The sequence below is a fragment of the Sciurus carolinensis genome, chromosome 3 (assembly GCF_902686445.1).
Source record: "Sciurus carolinensis chromosome 3, mSciCar1.2, whole genome shotgun sequence".
In the NCBI taxonomy this organism is placed as follows: domain Eukaryota; kingdom Metazoa; phylum Chordata; class Mammalia; order Rodentia; family Sciuridae; genus Sciurus; species Sciurus carolinensis.
Genome location: NC_062215.1, coordinates 22,318,343 through 22,345,683, shown reverse-complemented (window position 1 = coordinate 22,345,683; position 27,341 = coordinate 22,318,343). Strand labels below are relative to the sequence as shown.

The 27,341-nt window shown below is 50.8% G+C and overlaps 1 protein-coding gene and 1 long non-coding RNA gene across 3 annotated transcripts; one reads left to right on the top strand and one right to left on the bottom strand.

Moving 5' to 3' along the window:
• Window positions 1-1,674: 1,674 nt before the first annotated feature.
• On the bottom strand, window positions 1,675-8,975 carry Nr1d1 (nuclear receptor subfamily 1 group D member 1). The gene is made up of 8 exons (XM_047547810.1): window positions 8,358-8,975; window positions 5,320-5,655; window positions 4,945-5,033; window positions 4,696-4,840; window positions 3,728-4,368; window positions 3,255-3,440; window positions 2,633-2,843; window positions 1,675-2,005 (listed from the first exon to the last, which is right to left on the bottom strand). Exons 1-8 carry the CDS (start codon window positions 8,386-8,388, stop codon window positions 1,806-1,808), a joined length of 1,839 nt encoding a protein of 612 aa, XP_047403766.1. The 5' UTR covers window positions 8,389-8,975; the 3' UTR covers window positions 1,675-1,805.
• Window positions 8,976-9,508: 533 nt separating this feature from the next.
• Window positions 9,509-27,334, top strand: LOC124980229 (uncharacterized). 2 transcript variants are annotated; one of them, XR_007107758.1, is made up of 4 exons: window positions 9,509-9,612; window positions 12,322-12,379; window positions 26,145-26,275; window positions 26,585-27,334. It is a non-coding gene; the product is annotated as an uncharacterized LOC124980229 (long non-coding RNA). The 2 variants fall into 2 exon arrangements; XR_007107759.1 differs by having other exon boundaries at window positions 26,145-26,481.
• The last annotated feature ends 7 nt before the right edge of the window (window positions 27,335-27,341 follow it).

Below are 27,341 nucleotides of genomic sequence, written 5' to 3'. Positions count from 1 at the left end.
CTGCCATAGCCCCCTAAACACACACACACACACACACACACACACACACACACACACACACACCTGGCAGTGCTCTGCTGCCTACCAGGGCAGTGTCCTTCCCCACTCTTCAGGTGTTTCCACCTGGGTAGACTGCCTGGAGGAGCACGCTGTCGCCTGAGCGCCTGTCCCAACCCTCTGGGCCCCCATGCTGCCCATGCTGTCTTTGTCTCTATCCTCTCTCTCTCTCCTGGGGTACTGATTCCTGAATTCTTCCAGTCCCGTGGGGAAGCCCTCTCACACCTTCCTCCCACACCTGGGGGCCCAGTGGAGTTCCTGACCTGTCTGCTGTCTCCCCACTTCCTCCAGTCCCACCCCTGCCCTTCCAACCCCTTTCTCAACCATGGACATGGTAGCCTCTTACATGCACATGGGAATCCCCCCACCCTTCTCAATCATGTGAGCTGTGATCCCCCACCCGCTGGCCCTTCCCCCTCCCCTCCGTGATGTGGAGTGTCTGTGTGTGTGAATGTGTGAGTGAGTACACGTGATGGGGGAGGAGCCAGGGAGACTCAGGAGTGCCACGCACCTGCTCTAGAGAGGCAGCTGTCCCAGTCCCTGCTGTGGAAGTCGGGGACAGGGCCCTCTCCTGGGGGCCATTGGTGCTAATGAGGGGGAATGGCCTTGATGTGGGTGCTTAGCATGCCTCCTCCAGTGTTGGCCCGGGGCACTAGGGCAGGCTGGGTGGGGCAGCAGGTGCAGTATTGGTGGGAGGATGGGTTGCTGGGAATAGGCTGAGGGGCCCAGGCCAGGACAAGGGGGTGCCAGAGCCATGACCACTACCCCACCCCCACCACCCGCCTCTCCATCTCAGTATTCCCCTCCCATCACTTATAACACACATACCTCATCCAGCCTCCTCCCTGCTCAGACTTGGGGAGGGTGGGGGAGGAGGAGCCCCTACCCCTATCCCCCGGTGGCAGGTCTGCAGGGCTGGGAGAGGGCAGGGCGGGTGACACAGACACCGTCCATAAGGGGGACAGTACTTCCTGCCCTGGGAACTCCTGGGTGGGAGGAGGGGGACACTGCCTAGAGGCGCTACTGAATGTATGAGAAGCTGGTGCTGGGGTGGGGGGAGGGGGGTTGTGGCCAGAAACAGGGAAGGAGGTAGGTCCCTTCCCCAGGGAGGGGTGGGACCGGTAGGGGTGACTTGAGGGGCTCCTACTCCTGCCCCACGTTGACAATCAGTATGTCTGTTATGTGCGATTTTTCACCCCGTTGTGTTTTGGGTCAGGATTTTAAAGAAAGATATTTTTATGGTAATTGTTGCTCGTCTATTTTACTATATATTTATGTAATAAATATATGATGAAAATAACCCCCTTGGGCACCCCCCTTAGACTTGTGTGCTGTTTCCCTATATCCTCCCATCTGCTGGCAGAGTACCCGCCCCACAAACTGACCAGATGGAGAGGTGTCCCCCCCCAGCCTTGGCAATAGTCCCACCCCAGCCCCCAAACGAGCACACACCACAGAAGCCAGCTCAGCTGTGAACTATTGGATTTGAGACAGGAACAGAACAAATGGGGGGCCAGAGAGGGTGGGAAAGTGAGAGTGGTTTAAATAGGGGGGATGGGAAGCGTGGTGATGGGGGAGGGAGCAGGTATTTACAAGAAGGCTCAGGGGGCCAGAGGCTCATCTTGGAATATTTTATAACAATATAAATAAGATTCTGGTTTGCTTTTCCTTTTCGTCTCGTAAAGGAGAGAGAAGTGCAGAGTTCGATTCTGTACAAGGGGGCAGCGGCAGAAGGCCGGCCGGGCGGGTCACTGGGCGTCCACCCGGAAGGACAGCAGCTTCTCGGAATGCATGTTGTTCAGGGTCCGCAGGTCCGGCAGCTTGAGCAGCAGCTTGGTGAAGCGGGAAGTCTCCGAGGGCCGGTTCTTCAGCACCAGAGCCCGAAGAGCCCGCAGCAGCGTCTCCTGGAGCTGCTCCACCGAAGCGGAATTCTCCATGCCCGAGCGGTCTGTGGGGAAGACGACAGCAGTGAGGCAGGCTCCCTGAGCTCCTCTGACGAGGAACCGGAGGTCTGCGAGGACCTGGCAGGCAAGGCAGCCTCTCCCTGAAGCCCCTCAGAGGGCCAATGGGGAAGAAGGAGCGGCACAACTCCTTCCAGCTCCTTCCAGGCCTGCGCACAAGAGCAGAGGGTGCCTGAATGCCGGGAGCATGGCTGGCAGGCTGGCTACCTCCCCTCCTACAAGACCACTCTCCTCCCCTGAAAAGGCCACGTGTGGCCAGGCTCCCTTGCTTTTTGCTCTGTAGTTCCCTCTGCCTGGGATGCCCTTCCCCTTTTCTCTGCCTGGCAACATCTTACTTGTCCTTTGAGACCCCTCTCAAGTGTCACTCCTTTCCCCAGCTCCCCCAGGCAGAAATAGTTGTCTGTGCTTCCTCGATTCATGCTTTTACTGTGACACTTATCTCACTGTTTTATAATTAGTCGGGCATGAGTCTGTTTCCCAAGCTAGACTGTGTCTGAATCATGTCTGTATCCCCAGTGCCCTGTGCAGGGCCTGGCATAGAGTAGGTACTCCATAAAAGGTGTGTTGAATTGAACTGCGTCTGCCTCCTCCCAGGTCAGGCGAACTTGACCTACCCGCAGAGACAAGCACCACCGCGGTGAAGAGGCCCAGCTCCTCCTCAGTAAGCGCCAAGGAGTTGAGCTTCTCACTAAAGTCGAACATGGCATTGAGCAGGTCTCCCATGCCCATGGCACCAAGCTCCTGCAGGCTGTAGGTGGTACGGCTCAGGAACATCACTGTCTGGTCCTTCACATTGAACAGTGATGCAAAGCGCACCATCAGCACCTGCAGGGAGGACAGTCATCCTGGGTGAGGTGGGAGAAGCAAGTACAAATCACCCCTAAAGTTTGCCAAAGGGTTTAGTGGTGCTGCCGTGTGTGGGGGGGTCATTTCTGAATGGGCAGTTTGGGGAGGAGGGGCAGTTGGAAACACACGGGGCATCCCACTGGCTTTGGAATAGTTAATGTGCTCACATCTAGAACGGGGATAGCATTATTTTCATGTAATGGGTTGCAATTAGATGCCAGCTGGGATGAAAGAAGTCCCAGCATCCAGAGGTGGGGCTGGGAGGGGTTCTGCCCCCTCCATCAGGTACTGGGATCCCAAAGCCTTTCAGAGCCCCTGCTCACCCTAGACACCGATCCATTCTGCTGGGTGTCCCAAGCTCACAAGCAGGGAGCACAAAGAATCACTCACCTCAAAGGTGCCAGCCTTGAGCAGGGTGACCTGGTCATGCTGAGAAAGGTCACGGAAGCCAGGGATGTGCTTGGCAAACTCTACTACCTCCCGCACAGCGGGTGTGAAGCTCATGGAGAAATCCTCCCAGATCTCCTGCACAGTTCGGCCACTGCGTCCGTGGGGGTACATGTTCATGGGACATGCCTGAGGAAGGAAGGGATGTGGGGAAGGGGTTGTCAGCCAGGTTGGCTTAGATGGGTTTCCGAGTAGGGCTGGGCCCCAGATTCTGCCTGGGCTAGAGACTGTGGCCCTGAAGAATGGGTAATGGGTGCCAGGCAGAGATCAGAGATTCCCAGGCAAAACCCAGACTGCAGGGCAGGACACCCTCACCTGGGAAGAGGATATCACCACACTCCAGAAATATCTAGCTACCCTATGTTAAATCTGTTCTTCCAGGCCCCTGCCCTCTGCACTCCCTCCTGTGTCCTCACCAGCAGAACATTCTTGGAGTTGCCTTGCCGCGGACTGTTGGCAGGTGTCTCGCCTTCTGGGGCTGCGTACACATGGGTGGGGCACAGACGGTGCCCATTGCTGTTGGGCTGGTGGCAGCTGTGGTGGGCAGGACCAGGGGGCCAGGCAGGAGGGTAGGAGGAGGGCCCCTGGCGTAGACCATTCAGGGCCTCATTATGCCGCTGCGCAGCCAAAGTGTTGTCATTGGGGGCAGACGGGCAGCCCTGACTCTCCCAACGATGTGGGATGGTGGCTGCAGGGCTACCGGATGTGTGGTTAGCATTGAAGTTGCCAGGTGAAGTGCCCAGCTTGTCATGGGCATAGGTGAAGATCTCTCGATGAGCCCGGGCCACCTGAGATATCACATCCTCCACGGTGGGCTCAGGACTTGGGGATCTGGGTGGTGTCAGCTGTTGTGGGAATTGGGAGAATCCCACCAGGGGTGAGGGGGCTGCAGCAGGAGGTGGTGAGGGTCCCATGGGGCCTGAGGTGGGGTGCTGGGTGGGTGAGGTCTCCAGCGGGCACTGGCTGCTCAACTGGTTGTTGGCCAGGTTCATGGCACTCTGCATCTCAGCAAGCATCCGCTGCTTCTCTCTTTTGGGGATGCGCCCAAAACGCACAGCTGCGACAGGATGAGAGCAGTGTCAGGAAGTTCTCCTACACGCACGCTTGCATTTCTTCCTTCCTTCCTCCCTCAGACCCTAAAGGCCCGAGGTTCCACGAGGAAACCAAACCCAGCAAGGTGATTTTTCCAAGTAGGGATTGATTCCAGAGGGACCAACGGGGAAGAAGTATGTGTTTACCGAAGAGGATAACATATGGGCATCCTCCACACAACTGAGATTCACAGGACCATGTGTCTCAGTTTGGGACTATTTTTCTTAGGGGAGGGATTAAGTCAGAAACTTTGGGTGGAAAGAAAGGGGAGGATATGAAGATGCTGCCTCACCATCTCGAGACATGCCCACGGAGAGACACTTCTTGAAGCGACATTGTTGGCAGCGGTTGCGATTGATGCGGACAATGGAGCAGTTCTCATTTTTCAGACACCGTTTGTACTGGATGTTCTGCTGGATGCTTCGACGGAAAAAGCCCTGGAGGGCGGGGGTGGTTAGTGAGCATCTTCATCTAGGCTGGGCCCGTGTGTTCTGGGAGTTGGGGGTCACCTGCCCCTGCCCTCACCCCCAGTCTGCCTCACCTTGCAGCCCTCACAGGCATGCACGCCATAGTGGAAGCCTGAGGCCACGTCCCCACACACTTTACACAGTAACACCATGCCATTCAGCTCTGTGGGAAGAGATGGGCAATGGATAAGTAGAGGCCAGTCTGTCTGAGTGGCCTGAGATGTGGAGGTTTTCTGGGGTGGAGATTTTGCGAGGGGAAAGTTAAGGAAGCACTCCAATATCTAAGGGCCTCTCAGATGACCAGACTGGGCTGGACAGGGGCTGGTGTATTCTTAGGAGAATCCCTGAGGCCAGGGTATGCCCTGAGAGTAACTTTCACATGAAAACCAACTCCCAACCTAGCGCAGGCTCAACTTCCCTTCCCTCAGATCATCCAGACATTAACTCACTGGTGATATTGCTAGTGCTCTTGCTGGGGGACACTCGGCTGCTGTCCTCCATAGCCACTTGTAGACTCCCTGGGGGGCTCCCATTATAGAAGGAGGAGGATGACGATGATGAGGAAGACGAAGAAGGGGAGCTGTCATCACTCAGGCTGGGTGGAATGCTCCCAAAGGAGCGAGCTGGGTCCTGGGTAAGGGAACCAGTGGGTGATGGTGGGAAGTAGGCAGGGCAGCCTTGGGTCAGGGACTGGAAGCTGCCATTAGAGTTGTCACTGTAGAGAGACTCAGGGCTGGTGCGGCTTGGGGAGGAGCCACTGGAGCCAATGTAGGTGATGACGCCACCTGGCAGGAGAACACAAGGGTAAGGGATGTCAGCTGCCATGTCTTCGGTCCTAGAGCATCACTATGTTCATCCCCAAAACACTGTTCCTCTTATAAGTTGGAATCCCCAAGCTTGGAGTTAATTAGTAACTCCCAACATAGACATGACATTGCCAACCTTGTCACAATACGTAATTCCCCAGCACATGCTAGATATAGCATGGCCAATCAATGTGTACTGTCCTTTCTTTGCAGGATACAATCAACTTCTGCTTTGAGTGTGAAGCATGACTCCTAGACACTTGACTGGGAAATAGCAACTATAGATAATGACTTTAGCGTCAGTGTCAGAACTAGGGATGGGACAAGTAGTAGAGAGCCATTCGTAGTGCTGGGTCTTCCAAAAACAAAAAGCAGCTGCCAATTCTAACTTCTAGCACAAAGACCATTTCAGGGACAGAAGGGGTGGATAGGCAACAGTGAAGAGAGTAGAGGTCTGACAAAAGTAAAATGATCATGCCCCTCACTACCACCAAATAGGGAGACATATTCTCGGAAGGCACTGCAGGGAAAAAACCAGCTCAATCTTGTTCCCCCAGCCTCTTTAAGAGATGAGTCACAGGGGACTCGATATCTCTGAGTCCAGGAAGGACTTAGCGGTGTGAGTTGCAGGAGGTGGAAGTGAAGTACAAATTGTCCAGCCTGGGGCTCTGGAATTCCCCCTTCCAGATCTTAGCCTGGTGACAAATTTGGCTCTCTGGCCACTCTGGGACCTTGGCACTCTGATTATACTGTCAATCAGGTGGCTCTGCTCTCACGGTTTTAGGAGAAAAGGGTGACCTGCCTGCCACACCTCTGCCTAGCACCTAGCCTGGCCTGCCATCGGGAGAGTGGGAGAAGGGAGGATCCCAGGACACGTGTGAGTTGACACATGCCATGCCACCGAGTCTACTGAGGCACATGTCTTGCTCACCCACTGACACACACTAAGCTGGGCAGGGCGGCCTTAAAATAGCTCAAGGTTGGTCAGGGTGAACCCAGCTCCCTGTAAAGTAGTTGCACAACAGATCAGCTCCTACAGTTTCAGGGCTAAGGTGGGGGATGGGATATTTATTTGGTAGTAAATGAACTTGACCTAGTTTATCCATCTCCAAAAGGAGAGCAAGACCTTTATCCAAAGAGACTTTCAACTCTGAAGTGAGGGGCTCGCCAAAAGAGTCTAGTTCTAGACCTAGATCTATCACCAGCCAACTTACTTTGTGACCTAGAGGAAATCCCCCGCCCCCCGCCCCAGTTTTCCATCCTGTGAGAAAAAAAAAAAAGAGGGAAAAGAGAAGAAAAGCAACATCTTTTCAGCTAGGGTTCTGGGTTATAGTTGTTTGGGGCAGTCCTTCGAAGGCCAGCTGCTGCTTGATCTGTGGACTGCAGCTTGATCTGTGGAGGTCGAGGAAGACCATGCTTGGAGGATAAAAGAAAGAGATGCTTGAGGTACTGGAAGGACTGGGAATGTGGAGAAAGAAGCTGGATCTAAACGCAGTACAGTGAAGTACATGCAAACAGAATGGCGTGGGGGGAGCAAGCCTAAGGATGATCAGATGTGAGGTGCCTTTGGAGAGCATAAACACGAGGCCAGGAGAGGTCAGGGGTGGCTCCATCTTACTCTGCCTCCGTGATCTGGGAGGGGGCCGGGCAGGCAGACGAGAAAAGGAGGCAGGCGGGGGCGGTGAGTCAGCCCAGCTTCACCCAGATCTCGGCTGGGCGGGGCGGGAGCCCAGCCCTCAGCCGGCCTCACGTCCCGGCTCCACGTGTGCTCTTCGCACGTGGCTCCCCAACGAGGAACCCCGGAACTCAAGGCCCCGCCCTCTCCGCTTCCCGTCTGTCGCGAGCAGCAGCCCCGCCCTCGCTCCGCCCTTCCCTGCAGTCCTGGGTCGTGGGCTGGGCTCAGAACGCTTGCAGGGCCAGGTCGACGAAGGGGAGGAGAGAAGGGGACACGCGTTGCCAGGGCAACAGGGGCGGAGCTCATTATGTAACGGGGCCGGGAGGCAACAACCAATGGGGTGGCGTCCACGGCCTCTGCTGAATGAAAACAAATGCAGCACGTGGGCCCGGCTCTGCGGCCATGTGAGGCCCTCCCCGAGCCCAAGAGCTGTGGGTGCCCTCCCTGGGGCCGAGAACCACGCTCTGGACTCCTCAAGTGCCGCTCCCTACTGTCACTGAGGATTCCCCTTTGAGATTCCACCCATTCCCCCTGCCATTCCTGCCCCCATCGCCTCTCTGCTTCTGATTCCCTGGAGCAAGAGGGAACTACAGGAAGGAGAAAAGAGGAGACGTGGTTCTCCTTCTGAGGCCAGGCATACCACAGCTGCAGGGCATGACTAATGGGGACATTTCAGGACACTGCTCCAAAGTTCTCAGTCTCCCTAAACTCTTCAGTTCTCTACTCCGTACCCACTCTCCATTTCCTCTTGCCAGGGATATGAGTCCTTCTGGCTCAAGGGAGCTTTGGGACTTTGATGGTTGGCGGTAGTGGTGCGCTTCAGGGTGCATTCCTAGCACAAACAACTCCCTGTGGAAATCCCACTCTATGACCCCTCAGTAAGCTAGCTAATGTCTGAGCAGAGAGATTCCCCAGTCCCTTAGAAAGTTCCTCTTGTTATAAGGCGGAAGATGGAAGTAGGGAGACAGACAAAGCTAGGATGATAGTAGTAAAGGAATCTCAGTACCTGTGTTGTTATTGGAGTCCAGGGTCGTCATGTCTTCACCGGTCGAGAGCGGTCATTCAAACTGAACCTTGACACAGACTGGAGGTTGCGGTTGCTGCTCTTGCCCCCGGGGCACTGGCTGAGGACGGGGAGTGGACCCCGCTGCTCACGTTCAGGATCCGAGGCACCCTGCAGCAATCTCTTAGGGTGGCCGGACTGCAGCCCTGCAGAAGGGTAGGACGCTGAGGCAACGGAGGTCTGCTTTGCATGGGAAAAGCAGAGAAAATGTGTGTGGGGAAATCAGCCTGCAGTAGTTCTGGCTAGAAGGTAGCGAGGAGGGCCGGGTCTCTGCAGTGCACCCGGTGCCACTGCCTGACGGCTCCGCAGCGCTGCAGGGTAGCGAATCTGGAGCTCCCGCTGCAAAAGTCCCAGAGGGAGAGAGGTTGCAACCAGGAAGTAAGTAGGTGATGGGAGAAACGGGGCACCCAGGCGCAAAGAAGAGAGACGTGTGCCCTGCTACGTTCCCTCGGCAGCAATATTTCACTCTGCCAATCTCAGCCGCCTTTTGCCCGAGCCTTTCCCTGGGACAGAAGGCTCTGCGCAGGCGCCAGCAGCCCAGGGTTCCCGGGCCGCACGCGGCACTGGAGCAGGTACCATGTGATCCTAGGGAGCGCCTCGTGCCCCAGTGACACACTTTTCCAACAGCCGGCACGTTGAGCTCCGTGCGCCTGCGCACCGCTAAGCCTATCGGGATTTGTGGTCCACTGACAAAGTGGGCGGACTGCGTGTGTTTCCCTTTTCTGCTTTGCAAAAGTGCTTGCTGGCAGCGGGGAGGAGCTGAAAATGGAGAGGGGTGGGGTGCGCTGAAGAGTCAGGGTGGCGTGTTTGGAAAGTCTGTATGGCAGGGGCATGTGAATTCCCTGGGAGGGACTGGCAAGCTTGGCTGCTCCCTGGGAGATCAAAGCTTAGCAAGCCCTTTCTGCAAACTTTGCAAACGTGAGAGCTTCACGTGATTGCAGGACTGACCTCGCCCTGAGGTTACTGGTGACACGGGGAGAGAGACAAACAGGAGGGAGATTTCCCTGGAGTCCAGAGCTTAAGCTGCCTTTGCTGCTGGACTGAGGCCTGAGATGGAAAGGCAATGTGACCCCTTTCCCCTTCTACTCCTTTTAGGGAGAACACCCCAAGGGAAAAGAGTGTCATGGAGCTGGGATATCCCTAGGGACTCCCTGTTTGCTTGTATGACACCACCCCACCCACTCGAGGTGACTTCGAGGTGAGTCATTTCCCTTTGTCTGGGAAATAAAAAGGACAACCCAGGGAAACTTCATGGTGAAAGTGCTTTGAGGTCCTCAAATAATGGAGCAGAGGTGAGGCCCGGCCCTGGGGGAGGAATAATAGCCCCCACCCTTCACCCACAGCCCTTGAGAGTGGCCTGTGGATTCCACAAAAGGTAACAGGAGAATAGGAAGATCATTTTAATCTTCCTTTCTTTTACTAAAGAGGAAAATGAAGCTTAGAAATTAACCCAAGTTCAGGCATCCATTACTAGCTTCATCTGCCCACCTGGTACATCAGGGAGATGGGTAGATGTGCCAGTGAAACACTGAACAGAGCTCAGAAACTGCCAGTATCTTCCTTCAGAGTAGCAACTACCACAGCAGTTAAAAAAAGTCCCCAGGGTTTGGGGATGTAGCTCAGTGGTAGAGCACTTGCCCAGCATATACAAAACTTTGTGTTCAATCCCTAAAGCTACCCAAAAAAGAAGAAGAAGAAAAAAAGTCTCCAGTTCTCCAGCAGAGCTCTGTCCTCTCTGATGGCTTGGGTAAGGGACAACCAGGAGCTTTCTCAAGCAACCAGGTGAACCTGAGCCCCCTGCTGCTCCTGCCAAATCCTCCACTCTAGTACTTCTAGGAAGGATCTTCTTCATGCAGGAAGCCCTTTTCCATTTGTTCACAGGGTAGCCATGACAGCCACTAAAGAGGCAGAGAAAAGAATAAGGGCTCTGTGTGGTGGTACACATCTGTAGTCCCAGCTACTCAGGAGGCTGAGGCGGAGTATCACTTCAGCCCATGAGTTCAAGACCACCCTGAGCAACATAAAGAGATTCCATCTCAAAAAAAAAAAAAAAAAAAAAAAAAAGAAAGGAAGGGAGAGAGGAAGGGAAAAAGTGGGGCGGGGGTTCACCAAGAAAAAAGCTGGCTAGTGAGACCAGTGAGGTTGGCAGCTGGCTTAACCAATGACCCTCTGACTCCCAGCAGAAGATTGGTTCCCTGGAATAGCCTAGGCTTTCGCTTTGTTCCCCTGCCTTCAACAAAAGCAAAAGAGAAGGCAGTGGACTTTTCTCCGGCCTGCCCTGGCTCTAGGGCCCAGAGCCTGGAAGCTGCTGCTGAGCGTGGGAGGAACTGGGAGGGGCTAGGAGAAATAAGGAAAGAGACTTTTCAGGAAAACTTGGTTCTGAGCTCAGCCTCCACCCCCTCTCCCTCCTCCCAGGGGACTTTGGAGGGAAAACTGGGCTGCCTGCTTTTTGCAACCCTCCTGACTCTACCCCATAGCCAGGGCCAGGGCCCCAACTCAGGTATCTGTCAGGGCTGAACTCAAAATCAGTGTCCCTATGGTGATGTCTAGCTCCCCACTGGTCCTAACACTGCCACTGGCAAACACTCTTGGCCCCTCCCAAGACCCTCTGCTGTTTGTGACTGTGGTGGTCCTGCCCACTCCCTGGCTACTTGCTGAGTATTTGTCTCTAGAGGGGAAGGGCAGGGGTCAAGATTCCCTCCCTGAATTTTCAACCAGTAAGAAGGAGGAGGCTGAGGCAGCAAGAGCTGAAAATTCAGTTGGCCTAACTCTACTCTTGGCAAGAAGTTGGGTTGTTTTGCAGTCTGTGTGAGGTATGAAGGCAGAGGCTGGGAGGGAGGAAACCAAGCAGAGAGGTTACCTCTGCTCCCTCCTTCCTCTGTACTTCATATAGGGCAAAAAAATAAATTTTGGCTGAGCATGGTAGTTCATGCCTATAGTCCCAGCTACTTGGGAGGCTGAGTCAGGAGGATGGCCTAGGGGGTTTAGCAAACCCTGTCTCAAAAAATAAAAAGGCTGGGAATGTGGCTCAGTGGTTAAGCACCCCGGGTCCAATACCTAGTCCCCCTTAAAAAAAGAGTAACTTGGGGTCCTTCTTCTTCTCCTTCTCCTCCTTCTTTTCTTCTTCCTCATCTTTTTTTTTTTTTTTAAACTACAGATGGAATTGAACCCAGGGGACACTTAACCACTGAGCCACATCCCAAGTCATTTTTATTTTTTTTATTTTGAGACAGGGTCTCATTAAATAACTGAGGCTGGCCACAAAAATTATGATCCTCCTGCCTCAGCTCCCCAAGTTGCTGGGATTACAGGTGTGCACTGTGGTGCCTGGCTGAGTCTTCCTTCTGCAATGAGTCAGAAGGATACAGAATGAAAGGCAGGGCTATCCCTTGGCTCCAGAAGCTTTTAGTGTGTCCACCAGACTACTTTTTGTACTAGCAGCTGCTGGGAGAGCAGAGAGTAGGGGACCCAGAGCCAACAAACTGGAGTTTGGAAGACTGGGTTGTCTGGCTTTTGGGAATCTGGAGTAGATTCATAATCTCTCTTTGACCTCAATCTTGGCCTTTAGACAACAGGTATATCTCAACACCATATTCCTCTCCCTACCACCAGCTGGACATTCCAGTGCACTTCTACATTTACACACACACACACACACACACACACACACACATACACGCCCCATGCAAACATCCACAAATACATCATTGCACCCATGGCCCAGTTTAGCCCAAGAAGGGACCACATTCAATGAACAGTGCTCAGCAAGACACAGTCCTGGATCCATATTACATACACTTCCACTCAGATTCCTCAGAATCTGGGATTGCAGAGACTGACCCACCATTTAGGGGCTGCAATGGATCCTTCATGTGTGTGTTTCCAAATATGTCTTTAATTTTCCTAGATTCTGGGAAAGACAAGAGAGATAGAGGAAGAAAAAGGATCTGGAGTTTTAAGTTCTGGTGAGTGTGTCTGCATGTGATTCTATGATTGTGAGTGTGAGACTGCACATTTGAATGTGAGTATGAATGCTGTGAGTGTTTGTGGGTGTGTGTTTGATCCAAGATCTCTCCTCCTTGCCAGTAGATTGTTCTGGGTAACAGGGCAACGCCCCATGCAACTCTTGGGTGGCCTAAATCTTGGATTGACTGCTTGACTGACTGACTGAGGGTGGGTCCTTGCTGAAAACAGGTCAGACTTCAGTAGGTGCCTTCCCATCCCCCTCCTTTCTCACCAAGGAACCATTGCCCAGGGTAAAAACCTGTCTGCCCAGGTGATGCAAACCTGGAACAGAAACCCTGGGGATGCCCCCAAATCAAGGAACCAGCTGTGTACCTGGGAGAGATTCATTCCCTGCCCTCCTAGATCCTTTTCCTGATCTCTAAAAGGCCAGCTTGCTTTCTTTACCCCACCCAAATCTTCAGTGTCTGGGGAGAACTTCAAGACATTCTAGAGGAGGAACAAAATTCGAGCTACCTTGCTCTTTGGGGAGATGGTATGAGAGAAGGTGAGGCATGAATCAAGGGTGGTTTCATGGATGTATTTCACCTCAGACTCTATATCTTTAAAAAAAAAATTTATTATAGTTGTAGATGAACAGCATGCCTTTATTTTATTTATTTTTGTATGCGGTGACTAAGGATCGAACCCAATGCCTCACATGTGCTAGGCAAGTGCTCGCCAAGTGCTCTACTGAGCCAGAGCCTCAGCCCCAGTCCCAACCTCTCTGATTCTATCTTTACCTAACTACTACTCTTTCCAAGGAAAGGAAATAATAAACATGTATTAAGTACCAATTTATTAAGTACCAACTATGCCAGACGCTGTGCTAAATATGCACATTATTTCACTTAATATTCACAACAACCCTATGCTGTAGGTGGTATTCTTATTTTAGAGATGGAAAACTGAGATTTACAGATGTTTACTAACTTGTGCAAGGGGCCAGAGGGGCTAGGTAGTTAGTCTTGAAGCTGTATTTGCCTAGCATTTAAGACTGAGACGATGTCATATGAAAGAATGACTGAGTTAATGGAGATTATTCAAGGGACTAAAACTCCCAGTCCCCCTCCCCCTTTTTTTGGTATGGGGATTGAACCCAAGGGTGCTTTACCACTGAGCCACATCCCCAGCCCTTTTTAATATTTTATTTAGAGGCAGGATCTCATTGAGTTGCTTAGGGCCTCACTAATTTACTAAGGCTGGCTTTGAGCTCACGATCCTCCTGCCTCTGCCTCCCAAGCCACTGGGATTACAGGTGTGCACCACGGCACCCAGATACTCCTCAACCCCTCTTGAACTACCATTATCCACATCATGATGAGCATGGCTGTGCTGGGGATTCAACACCAGGTCTGAAGTCCAAATTCTTTCCACTGGCAACACTGCCCCTCCCAGAGAGACTAGTTACTCCAGGGTGCACTTCTGAGCAGCAAAATGATCCTAGTGTTTCCCCAAGTAATGATGGTGCTTGGAAGTGAAGTGTATCATCAAGAACAGAAGTCTGGCGCATCCCTTGTTCCTGCCCGGACAAGAATCTCAGCTTCCTAGAATCTCTTTTATTTATTTATTTTTGTGATGCTGCGTATGCAACCCAGGGCCTCACTCATGCTAGGCTCTACCACTGAGCTATGCCTAGACTCTCCCCACCTGCTTTTTGAAACAGGGTCTCAGTGTGTTGCCCAGGCTGGCCTTCAACTTGTGATCCTCCTGCCTCCAGAGCTGGTTGACAGGCGTGCATCACACACTGGCTCAGAACCTCCCCCCAACCCTTCTCTCTCTCTCTCTCTCTCTCCCTCTCTCTCTCTCTCTCTCTGGTACTGTGGATTTAACCCAAGAATACTTAACCACTGAGCTACATCCCCAGCCCTTTTTATTTTTATTTTGAGACAGGGTCTCACTAAGTTGCTGAGGGCTCCCTAAATTGCTGAAGCTGGCTTTGAACTTGGAATCCTCCTGCCTCAGCCTCCTGAGCTGCTGGGATAACAGGTGTGGGCCACCATACCCAGCTTAGAACCTTTCTTTTTTTTTTTAACTCCAACATGTCCTCTTTCCTTAAACATTTCCTTTTCTCCCTCCTACATTCATCTTGTCTGGTTATAAAGTTGGGAAGAGGCCACAGTAGAGTGCAAAACCCAAAACAACCAGGCAACCTAAAAATCTCCCACGTAGACTGCTTTAGAGGTGAGTAACAAAGCAAACATCTGAACTTTCTTCCTTACTCCAGCCCCAGACTTTTGGGGTCTGTAGCTGACAGGGGAATAAATGGAAAGGTAGGTCAGGGCCCTTTAGTGTTCCATGGTGCTATCTTCCAGTGCTATATTAAGAACTGATTGGGGCTGGGGTTGTGGCTCAGTGGTAGAATGCTTGTGAGGCACTGGGTTCGATACTCAGCACCAAATAAATAAATAAATGTCATTAAAAAAAATCCGATTGATTGAAAGAATAGAAGACCACCAAGGACAGAAATTGTGTACAAAGCCCTAAGGAGGGAACTTCTGACTTCCCCATTTACTTACTTGAGCAAAGTGCATCTCTACAACTACCATCCTGGACAGATGCTTCTCCAGCAGATTCTTTGGGGAACCCAAAGGAGGGTTCCCCCATCTCAGAGTCAAGGATCCCACAGACATCATAAGATCCTGAAGGTGGCATGGAGTGTCCTTGGCATTGGAGGACTAAGCCCCAGGTGACCCATTTTCTGTCATGGAACGCGTCTTCCTGGTTAGAGGGTAGTGGCATCCAGCACATGCAATGCCAGTCTCCTTCCTGTTCACTCTGCTATGCTGCTACTGGAACCCACTGGTGGTATCATCTTCCAGGTCACTGTGCCTGTCTATTGGCTGTCCTTGAGCCTCTGTGAACTGAGATAGAGGGGAGTGCGTGTGTCTTTGTGTGCATATGTTATGTATACATGTGTGTGATGGTGTACCTGTATGCCTGCCTCTGTCTCCACCTCTTACCCCAAGATGCATTTCAAACCCTCTCCTTGTCCAGCATCTCCCTCTTCTTTGGGCTTCTGCAGATCTCCATGCAGCTGCCTGTGGAGGCCAGAGAGTCATGACAATCCTTGTGATCAGGATGGACCTCAGAGGAGCTGAGGCGAGGGCCGGCATTAGGGGCCATGTGTAGCTTCTGGGAGGCTTATATAAACACTGACTGGGATGAGGGGAGGGGGTGCAATGGGCTGCCCAGGAAAAAAAGCAACCCCCACCCCACCAGCCAGCTCAGCCTGCTTGGAAAGATGGAACAAGGCTCACTTTCCCTCCTCCTGCCCCTCTCCCCTGATCTGCAGCTGTTAGTTGGACTGGAAGGACTGCAATATCTTGGGGGAGGGAGGCAGACGAAGGAGAGGGAGAGGATGCAACTTCATAAATTTGGGATCCTTCTCCCTCTTCTAAATTAGGGGGGGAGGGAGGAAGAAGCAATTTGCCAGAAAGATTTTTCAATGCCGCAGGAAGGAGCTTTGGCTCATTAGAATGCACAGTTTGCACCCTGGAAAAAAAAAAAATCTGTGCTGGTTGCAAAAATGCAGACGTGTGTAGGGGCCCAGCGGAGATTAAAAAAAAAAAAAAGCGCTAGCTCTGCAATGCAGGATCTACGAAGTTTTGGTGCGATGAGGAAATGTGGGTCGTGCTCATTTCATTTGCTTGTTCCTGCTAACCTACTGTCCGCTTGACTCCAGCACAGTCTCCCATCCCAGCAAGAAGCATTGCTGCTCAGAATGAGGGTCACAGGCAGTGGGTGGGAACAGAGGGCTAAAAGTGGGGGTCTGGGGGTTAGAATGCCAGGTGTGTGAGAGAGGGGGCACCTCAGTGAGGGACAGAAATTGAAATTGTCTTTTGCACCTCATTTGTTCTCCAGCTGGACAGGAATCCGTGCAAAAGCCCTTAGTTCTCCCCCTCCTACCCATCCTCTGCCTTTGGGTCCTCCCCACTCCCTTCCTGTCCTCTTAACAGACCACAGCTGCAGAAAGGAACTTTGCTTCAAGTCCCTGATCCCACAAACCCCCAAATTCTCCTTGTTCTAATCCTGGAGTGGGCACTAGCTGCATGCATGTGTGGCATCCTCCTTCCTAGAAAGAGGGGACAGGGTAGCCTGATGTGGGGAGCCCAGGTTGCAGGAAAACCAAGTTTTGGCTCTGGGCTTTTATCAGCACATCAGCAGAAGGGGCTGGGGTGGGAGATTCTGCCCTCTTGGCTTGGGGCAGCCCTTTGTTCTTTTGGGGGTTCAGTTTCTGGGCTATGTAAAATGCCAAAGGACAGCGTGGGAGGAGAATATGCGTGGGGAAACCATGTTTCCTTGCTGGTGTTTGCTCCCTGGTGGCTCAGGAGAGACAAAAGGACAGAAGCAGGATATAGGGCCAGGAGACAAGGGAGCCCAGTGCCCTTTCACTCCTTCCTCTTCTTGCCTCCCGTTTCTCTGGCCGCTGGAGGACAGGACCGTGTGTGTTTGTGCCGGCTGGAGGCTCACGCGGGCTGCCCGGGTCACATGGCCCGGGCATGTGCAGCCTGCTCCATTTCTACCACAACAACTCGCTCATAAACAGCCCGGCTGCTGCGGTGGTGGCGGCGGAGACATGTGCAAGCGAGGGGGTGGGGCACGTGGCCCTGCCCGAGCCAAGGGAAGGCGGTCGATCGCTTAGCACTGCCTCCACCCCTCCCGGCACTGGCGCTGCCTCGCCACAGGAAATTCCTAATGCTCTGCTGCTGCTGCAAAACATGTTTTTGGGAAGTGACTTTCAGTAAAGATGGAGTCAATGGACTATTTAAAAAAGAGATAGCATAGATAATCAGTCTGAGATCAACTTATGCTTGTCCTCACTCTTTCTTAGCACCCTGTGATGGAGGGCTAAGCAGGAGTCACGTGCTCACTATTCTCACCCATTCCCTGAGTTATATAAAGTCGGGACTATCTTGGGTGAACACTGAAGTGAGGGGCTGGAATTCTCTAAGACAATAGTTCTCAGCATCAGTAGCGGGGCCAGCATCACCTGGGAACTTGTAAGAGATGTAAATCCTCAGCCCCATTCCTTCTACTGAATCAGAAACTCCGCGGGGCAGAGCCTAGCAATCTCTTTTAGCAAGCCCTTCCCGTGATTCTGATGCACCCTGAGGTCTGGAAACCTGGGATCTGGGTGTAGTTTCCTTCAGAAGAATGTAGATCAGATCTTGGGGATGTGTCTACCTTTCCCCTTTATATAGCTTCATCTCAAATTTCAGCCAGAAAGCATGATCAGTTTTAGTTTGACTCAGCGTAAAAAGCATTTATTGAATGTCTCCTATGCGCAAGGAATAAATGAGAGCAAATGGCACAACAGTAGTGGGGTAAGGAGTTGCTAAGATCTCAAAGGTGAATGGACCATACTGGGGGAAGAAAGAGGGAAAGAGAAATACTACGTCCTTCTTCCATCTTACCTATTTTTCTTCCTGTCCTGTGTCTCCTTTAGAACAACTAATTGTGTTTTAAATAGCTTTGAGGCTGAAGGTATAAATTGTTTTCTTGTCTATTTTTGCTAGTCATGGGGTTGCTGAGCTAGTTATAGCCATAGACACTTGACTTTCCATGGGTAACTAAAAGGATGAGGGCCATGCACGTATGAATACACAAACACATACTCCTTGGATCTCAGAGGCAATGTTAGGGAGAATCAAGAAAAGGAATGAGGTCCCACAGGGTTGGAAGTTCCATGGGCAAAATGAGTTTAACAGATAATAAGCAGGAAAAGTCCTTCAATAGAAGAGGGTGGGGACAACTCTGGCCTACTCCAGCTTCCTGAGACCCAGAAACTGTGACCAGAGGAAGCAGAGGGTCTCTGAGGCAAGTCACAAAAGCTCCTAAGAATGAAACCCGAGTCTGGAAAGTGACTGGAGAAAGGGGGAATGGACATCAGATTCAAAGGGTCCCCTTACACAGGCAAACAGAGCAGGGGAGAAGGGGGCAAGAGTCAGGGATGGGAGCTACACCCAGCCCCTCTCCTCTGGCCTTCTCTCTGTCACAGACAACACAAGTGCAGAGCTCCTGTTACTGTCTCAGCTCCGACCAGACCAGTTGACTCCTGGTTTCTCCGTCCTTCATTTTCTCAGGAATATCTTTTCTTCTGATTCTCATAGAACTCTTTCTTTTGCTTCTCTGCAAGGTTTTCTCTCTATGCCTGACAGGCTCTGGGCTCAGGGAGCAGACAGCCCTGCAGGCTCAGCTGCAGTGACCTACATTGGTTCTCCCCTAGGCCCTGGGTGTGGGGGCTGAGGTTTCAAGATAGGAACTTGGGAATCTGGCACAGGTCTACAGATGGTGACGTCAGGCAGATAGGCTGCAAAAGTGGCAGTGAGGGACTGTGAGGCAGAGGGCGCCACAGAACTGATTTCTCACTTTGTTATCTAAGGGGCTTTGTGAATAATACCTTAAGAGTCTTCTCCTCCAAGTGAAAAAACATTTCTGAACAGTGACCCTTTAGATAGGAGCTAGAGGACCCCTTCAGGCTTGGTCTCTATTCATGAGATCTGAGAATTTTTTGTCTGCTCCCCATTCTTGCTGAACCCACTCGTTTGCTTAACAGAAAGATTTCCTCAGTCGTGATGAGATCTCAGTTGATTTATTTAATGGAAATGGAGGCTGAGTGGAGGTCAGATTTGCTCACTCTTGGGCTTACCTGTACAGAGACCAGGTACTTCTTTAAACTCAACGCTTCTGAAAAAGGATCCAGAAGGAGCTCCAGGGATGAATCATCATTTATAACCCAGGACTTTGGCAACTGAATCCCTCCTACCAGCTACAGGCCTCCAGAATGGGGAAAGCAGGTTTTGAAATAGGTGCCTTCCCTCCAGCTCACTATAAGCCATGATGTTCAGGATGGCCACTACTGCCAGGTTGTGGATGTTTTGTCCTGGCAAGGAAATCCTATGGTGGTGAGGGGGAAGTAGGTGGTGCTGGTGATGACAGAGTATGACAGATGAGCATTTAGCTTGGTGGGGGTGGGGGGAGTGGGCAGGCTGTGTAGCACTGGGTGACTCTCCTGTTCAAAGGGCTTTCCCTTGGCCAAGCCACTCCCAAAAACCCAGGAAGTTCACGGCTTGGCACCCGGCCTGGGAGAGCATTCCTCAGGACGCTGACAGGCTGGGGGATGGTTCCCACCGTGAGGATGGGAGAAGGAAGGAAACTAGCAGGAGAGGAAATGACCACAAAGCTGAGAGGTGGGGAGTTAGTTCCGAGTGTCATGCGTTCCTTTTAGAGGGGAGGGTTGAGACTGGATGCCTTCCAGTGACCATGCAAAGGGCCTGTAGTCTTACAGCAGGTGACCCCTGGGTCACCTCTCTGCTCAGGGTCATCCCTGACGTCCCAAGTTGTCCTCTAGAGGCTCCGTAGCTTGCTTGCTTTCTCATTTCTTTACTCTGGGGCTCTGGTTGAGCTCGAGAGCCCCCGAGTGGCTAAAATCTGGCACTGCACCTGGGCTAGGGGAGGAACCCATCCAGTCTCCCGTTGCCGCTCCACCTCGCCCCTCCCTTTTCCTCCTCCTAAGATCCAAACTCTGGAAATAGCACCTGGTAATGGGAGCGCTGACAGATGCTGAGTTATAGGAGAGCAAGTGTCCGGGTCAGAGTCCTCAATCTTCTAGCTTGATCGTTTTGGGGCTGGCTCCCATGAAAGTAGGTGCCTTGGGAATCCTCCCATTCCTTCCATGCCTTGCTCCTTAACATGCCCCTGGTTAGTGTGCTGTTTGTCTACCATGAGTTCCCCTTTCTTGGGCTCCAAGGCTTGTAGCTCTTGGGCCATCTGCTATTCATAACCCCTGTGACCTTGGTGGACAAATGGCCCCACGATAATTCTGAGTTTAAATTTGTTCTTCTCTCCCCACACTACTTAGCCCTACCTTTTCCCCTCTGAGCATCGCTTACAACTCCTTCCCCTGTGTTCCATAACCCCCAATTCCCTATACAGCTCTTTAAGGCCACATCTCATTAGGGTGAAAACTGGACAAAGTCTATGTCAGAATTTTTCCCAAGAAAACTCATTCTCTCTTTTTGGCTTCACTTGACCTATTTTCCTGGTTAGCTCCCTTATTCTTTACACTAACACTTCCCTCTGGACTAATTTTTTTTTACTAGGCTGTCCACTCCTTCCTCTAACACTATCTCCTGCAGCCTCTTTCCTTCCAGAGTAAATGTTCCCTAAGTGCTGGAAGAGGGAGAGATTCTGTTTTAGAAGTAATCTGTCATCCACACGGAGAGAACTATTTAGGGAAGGGGGTGGTGGAAGAGGCCAGGACCAGCTTACCCACCCTAGGAGAGGCCCTGTATCACCCAGCCCATAATTAGGGAACTCTTGACCCTTGTCTGGTATGAGAGGATCTGAGCTTTCTCCCAACATCACGAAGAACTCTAGGGGAAATGGAGTTAGAGAAGTAACAAACTTGCAGCTACAGAATTAAAAACTTTCCCCAACTACACCTTTTTGTTGTTGTTATCCCTTCTCTTGAATTTCTCTTTTTTCTGGGGGTTAGGGTGGGGAGGAGGAATTGTGGGGATAGAACCCAGGACTTCGAGCTGCTTACTACCACTGAGAGACATCCATAGTCTGTCCCATCTTTTAGTTGTGAAATTCTTAAAGTGATTGGCCAGGGAACTATAAGGATATGAAATCTTTAAGCAGAGGAAGTTTCGTTCCCCTATTGTACTAGAGCCCTCGACAACCCCCACAGGATGCTGCCCCACAACCATCCTGAAGGGGGCACTTTTGTTCGGTTGTTAGCTGGTGCCAGCTAAAAGGAGGCCCCAGGAAGGAAACATAACAATTGATCACGTGTTGGGGGTGGGGGCTCTCGCAGGGGCTGCTGGGACAGGGAAGGGAGGTCCACGTGGAGTGGGCGGAACGCGCTGAAAGTTTTGGCGGGGCCTGCAGACGGAGAAAAATAACCAAATTTGAGTTGTGATTTTATTTAAAAAAAAAAAAAAGGCAGCAGGGAGGTGTGCTTTCCCCTCGGAGAGGCCCTCAAGGAGGGGAAGGGGAGAAGCACACGAGCATCGTGATTTGCGGAGGCCTGCTGGAACGCAGGGCTGAGTTTCTGCCAGAAAGATCTCTGAGCCCGGCCAGAATTTGGAGCCGGAAGCCAGTGTGGCTCCATACTGGTTTTCCATCCCCCACTCTCCCAGAGAAGGGAAAGGTGGCCTCTCTGGCTGTGGTCTCTTTTCGTGCGTGGCTGGCAGTAGCCCAGCCCCACAACTCCAGTCTTTATTTACCTTTCCGAGAACCTCAGGAAGCCGCCCAGATGAATCCTCTCTCCCTGGGATGAAGCCAAAACAAGTCTCCGCTTTTTAATACCTAGTTCTGCCCCACTGTTAGTAGGAAAATGCCGCTTTATAGTCATAAAGCTGGGAGAGACTTAAAGGTGATCTATTTAAATTTTCTTTTTAGTCTGGGAAAACCAAGGCCCAGGCAGGTAAAAGGGCGCTCTGCATGCTCTTTCCATACCATAGGCATTTTTTTCAAAGAATGGAGTTCATCAAATGGAATCCTGCCATTCTACATAAGCCTAGGAAGGGTGGTTAAAAAGTTGGTTTAACTCTCTCCATACTATTGGCCAGAGGGCAAAACGAGGGGTCATTATCCCATTAGAGATAAAATAGAAGACTATTTAGGGACTTGATTTATGGGTCCTAAACCGTTTTCTTAGGCTAACAGCCACTCCACTTTCTCCCTCTTAGCCTTTACTTTTAGAAACCTCACTTCCTCATTGTCAATAAAGAAGTGGGGAGCAGTGGAGCAGTGGCGCAGGCCTGTAATCCAAACAATTTGGGGGAACAGAAGGATAGTGAATTCAAGGCCAGTCTCGCAATTTAGTGAGGCCCTAAGCAACTCAGTGAGACCCTATCTCTAAATAAAATATATAAAGGGGCGAGGGATATGGCTGTGGTAAAGTGCCACTGGGTTCAATCTCCAGTACAAAAAACAATAAATAAATAAATAAATAGAGCAGAGTGCAGCTCAGTGGTAGAGGTCACCAGGTTCAATCCCCAGTACTGCAAAAAACAAGACTAACAAAAAACTACCACCATCAACTGCTGTTTACTATCATCCTTTCACAAAAGGAAGTACATTTTAACACAAAAAAACAAAGTTTTATCATCTCAATAACAGCTTATTCACCCTACATTGATCCATAATGGGTACTAAATATTGCTCCTCCCCCATTTTGTCAGACTGATTCCTGTTTAGTTGTCTCTTAAATCAGGTGTGGGCAGCCAGAAGGTCACATCTGGCTCAATGCTTTTTTTTGTCCCGCAAGCTAAGAACTTTTTCATGAACATTTTCAGTTTTTTTGTTGTTGTTGTTGTTGTTGGTACTAGGGATTAAACCCAGGCCCTTGCAATGCCAGGCAAATGCTCTACCACTGAGCTTCATCCCCAGTCCTTGTTATCTTATTGAGTCAGGGTCTCTCTGGCTAAATTGCCCAGGGTAGCCTTGAACATGTGATTCTCCTGCCTCAGCTTCCTGAGTAGCCGGGATTACTGATGTGCACCACCATGTTCAGTTTAAGAATTTTTAAGCATTTGAAATTTTTAAAATAATTCATGACATGAAAATTACATCAAATTCAAGTTTTATATAGTAAAGTTTCATTGTAACATGGCCATATTCATATCATTTTCTGAGGCTGCTTTCCAACTACAGTAGCAGAATAGAGGAATGAAAAAAAAGACCCTCTAGCAGTCAAAGCCTAAAATAGTCTGGTCCTTCCAGAATAGGTAGGTAGGAAGCCACATGCCTGTAATCCCAGTGACTCAGGAGGCTGATGCAGGATTGCAAATTCAAGGCCATCCTCAGGATCTCAAAATAAAAAATAAAAAGGGCTGGCGATGTGGCTCAGTGGTTAAGTGCTCCTAGGTTCAATCTCCAGTACCAAAAAAAAAAAAAAAAAAGGATAGGTAGGAGCAGGGTGCAATGACACATGCCTATGATGCCAGTGACTTAGGAGGCCGAGGGATGAGGAACACAAAGTAGAGGCTGGCCTGGGCAATTTAGCAAGACCCTAAAATAAAATAGAATAGACCTGGGCATGATGACACATGCCTATAATCCTAGTAACTCAGGAGGCTAAGACTGGAGAGTTACAAGTTCAAGGCCAGCCTCAGCAATTTAGCAAGACTCTCTCTTAAAGAAAAAAGGATGGGATGTAACTTTGCGGCAAAGTGTCCCTGGATTCAATTCTGAGTACCAAAAGATAAAATAAAAAAGCACTGGGGAGGTAGCTCAAAAGAAGAACCTTCCTGAATTTAATCCCCAGTACCAGAAAAACCAAACAACTATACATATTTCATTTAATTTTCAAAATAACCCTCTAAGGCAAAGTTCTATTATAGTCATTTTACAGATAGGGAAACTAAGGTAGAGAAGTTGAGTAAAACACAGCCAATAAATGTTGGAATTGTGATTGCTTCTTGCGATTTCACACCTTTGCTCTTAACAGCTTAGTCTCCCACCTGCCATTCTATTGCCACTATCTATTGCCACCGGCACCTTACATTAATCACTTGTCATCTCATACCTGGACTAACAGCCTTCAAGTTGGCCTCTGCTTTTCCTGCAGAAACCCAGATATCATGGCTTTCACAAATACAAATCTAATCATTTCATACTTTGCTAAAAGGAAATCTTTCTGTGGTTCACATGGCTGGAAATTATACTTTTTTTTTTTTTGGTACTGGGGATTGAATGTAGGGATGCTTAACCACTGAGCAACATCCCAGCCGTTTTTTATATTTTATTTAGAGACAGGGTCTAAGTTGCTGAGGCGATTCTCCTAAGCCACTGGGATTATAGGCATGTGCCACTATACCCAGCCAAGTTATACATTTCTTAGTTGGGACTTCAGACCTTCTTAATTCACCAACCCAATGTATCTGCCTTCTATATCCAAGCTACATGCCAGTCAACTTCTCTGATATATCCTTTTTTCCCATGCTTTTGCAAAGTTCTTACCTGCCTGAAAATGCCCTCTTGTGATCTAAACCTTCAAGACCCATCTTAATTGTCACCTCCTCAATTCCTTTCAGATAGTATGATGTTTTCATCTGAGCTTTTAGACAACTTTATTCTCCCCTAGGTCCATTTTTAAAAAGACAATAAGGAACACTTAACTCCTGAGCTATATTCCCTTCCTTTTTATTTTTTGAGACAGAGTCTCAATAAGTTGCTGAGGCTGACTTTGAACTTGCAATCCTCCTGCCTCAGCCTCCTGAGTCACTGAGATTACGGGCATGCACCACAATGCCCAGCCCAAAACACAATTAATGTTACATGACTGCCACTCTCACCAATGTAAAGGTCAAGGGCAGATGTCTTCTCTTAATACATGTATCTAAACAGTTCACTCATTCAATGAATATTTATTAAATGCTTACTTTGTGCCAGGTATGATTCTAGGTGTTTAGGACACAGCAGTGAATAATACATGCAGTTCATATTTTAATGGGGGAAGATAATGAACAGGATAAGTTACATATTAGAGGGTAATAAGTACTTAGAAGAAAAATAAAGCAGAAAATAGGGCAAATTTGGAGAGGGTTGTGAGTTTAGAGTGGCCAGAGAAGGTACCACTGAAAACACTTAATAAAGAGCTGAAAAAAGGGAGGAATTATGTGAATATCTGAAGAGTACTGTATGTAGAGGAAACAGCAGGTATAAGGACCTAAACAGATACATGCAGGATGTTTGAGGGACTTCAAGGAGGTAAGTGTGGCAAGAGAGGAATAAATAAGGGGGAGCACAAGCATTGAAGTCAGAGAGGAGTACCAAGGGGTCAGATCCTACAGGCCATTATGATGATTTTGCTTTTAGTCCAAGTGAAATGGGAGGTTATGAGAGTTTTGAGTAGAGCAAGAATATGATGTAAATCGTATCTTTTCAGGATCACTATGGCTGCTGAAAGGAGACCTAATTGGGGGAAGGCAAAGGTTGAAAGGAGAGACCAATTACAAAGTTACTGCAATAGGGGGGGGGGGGAGAAAAGAAGGGAAAGAGGGAGAGGGGAAAAGAGAGAGAGAAAGATAGATATGAGATTGTGACTTAGACCAAGGTGTAAGGTGTAGATGTGCTGAGAAGGTGTAGGGACTTTGGATGTATGTCTTGAAGGGCAAGAGGAATGGCTGATTTATCAAATATGGGTGACAAAGAGGAAGTGTAGGGGAAGCAGGATATGAGTTGGGGATATTCAGAAGCTTGCTTTTAGATGGCTGAGCATGCACAAGGCCCTGGGCTTGATCCCCAGCAAAACACCCACACACACACCCACACCAGACTCTGCTGGACATATAATGTGATTTTGAAGTAAGGAAATGAGTTCAGGAAGAAATAAATTTGGGAGTTGTAAGTATAGAGATGTTATGGAATGTCCTGACACTGAAAGAGATTGTGTTCTGCAAGCTGCCCACCCTCCAGATCCTAGAATCCTTGGGATCCTTAAGGCTAATACTTCCCTTGCACATCTGAGGCCATTCGGTCTGGTGGAAGAGGGCTGAGGCTCCCTTGGCTTCTTAACACATTGATACCCATTTGCTTAAAATTTCCAGGGCTTGATGCCTGGGGCTCTCAAGGCAGAAACAGTTTTAATTAGAGGCTTTCACAATTAGACCTGAGAATGTTTGTCTTCTTCATCTCCATACAGATTTTAAAAGGCACACCTCGGACAGAAAAGAAAAACAACCGGTTAAGACTATTTAAATTTTTCCACAGGGAACTCTATGAGGACTTGTTGGTATAAGTTGTTTGGAAATGAAGGCGCGCACACATACAAAATGAACCTGGAGAGATAGGAAGAAATGCTCCAACAGGAAGACCCTAAAGCACCCCTATTCCCCACACAGGTACAAATCCCTTCAGAGATTTCCTTCCTGAGCCTCCTCCACGAGATGTTAGGAGCGGCTTAAGGCGGCCGGGGAGATGGCCGTTGGGAAACAACTGTTGGTAGTTGGCAGTACTTCATCCCAAAGAGGTTGTGGCAACAACTCCCTCGGGCAGCAGGCATCATGGATTTTCCTGCCTCTGAGACCCAGCGGTTCCTCCGTTTCTGGTCTGAATCCCTTAGAGACAAAGAACTTCATTCTCTCCCATGCCAGTGTGGGACTGCTGGGGAGCGTACGAGGTAGAGGGTTTAGAATTCTACCCCGTGAAAGACCCACAGGTTGCAAGAGGGGCCTGGATCCTGACCGGACCAGGAGGGGCGCGGGGCCGCCCCAGAGTGGGCCAGGCGCGTTGCCAAGGTGCGCGGGGAAGGGCCACCCAGCGCAGGCCGGCTCCGCGGAGACCTCGGTACGCTGCCACGAAGGGCGGGCGACCCGCCTCCCGAAGCCTCCTTCCTTCCTCCCAACTCGGTTCCTTAGCGCCCCGTTTTCCCGGGGAGCCTCGGCATTCCCCAGCTACCCGAGGCCGCGCTCGCCCTTTTTTCCTCCTCCTGACCCTCCCCCGGCCCGCCCCTCCTTCGGCAGCCCACCTTCGCCCGCTCCTCCGCACGCTCCTCGGTCCTCGCCCCTCATCCCCGGCCTCCCCTCGCGGGCCCCCGCGCCAGGGGCCCCCTCCCCACCCCCTTCGCGGCGGCCGCGGTCCCTTTCACAATAGCGCTGCCCGCCTCCCTCCTCTCGGCTCCCGGTTCGCTCCCGCCCGCTGCCCTCCCCGCGCATGCGCCCTCCGTTCGGCGGCGGCTGCGGCTGCGGCGGCTACCAGCGGCTCCGTTTTTTTAAAGGGAAACGCTGAGGCGCCGGGGGTGACTGTGGGGGAGGGGGACCCGGAGCTGCGGAGACCCCCGGGGGAGGCGGCAGACCCCCTCCCGGAGTAGGAGGGCTTTGGGCGGACCCATCCCTCCCACCCCCTCCTGAAGAGGAGGGGGGGGAAAATGGAGGCTCGGGGCGGCTGAGGCGAGCTCTGGGGCGGGGG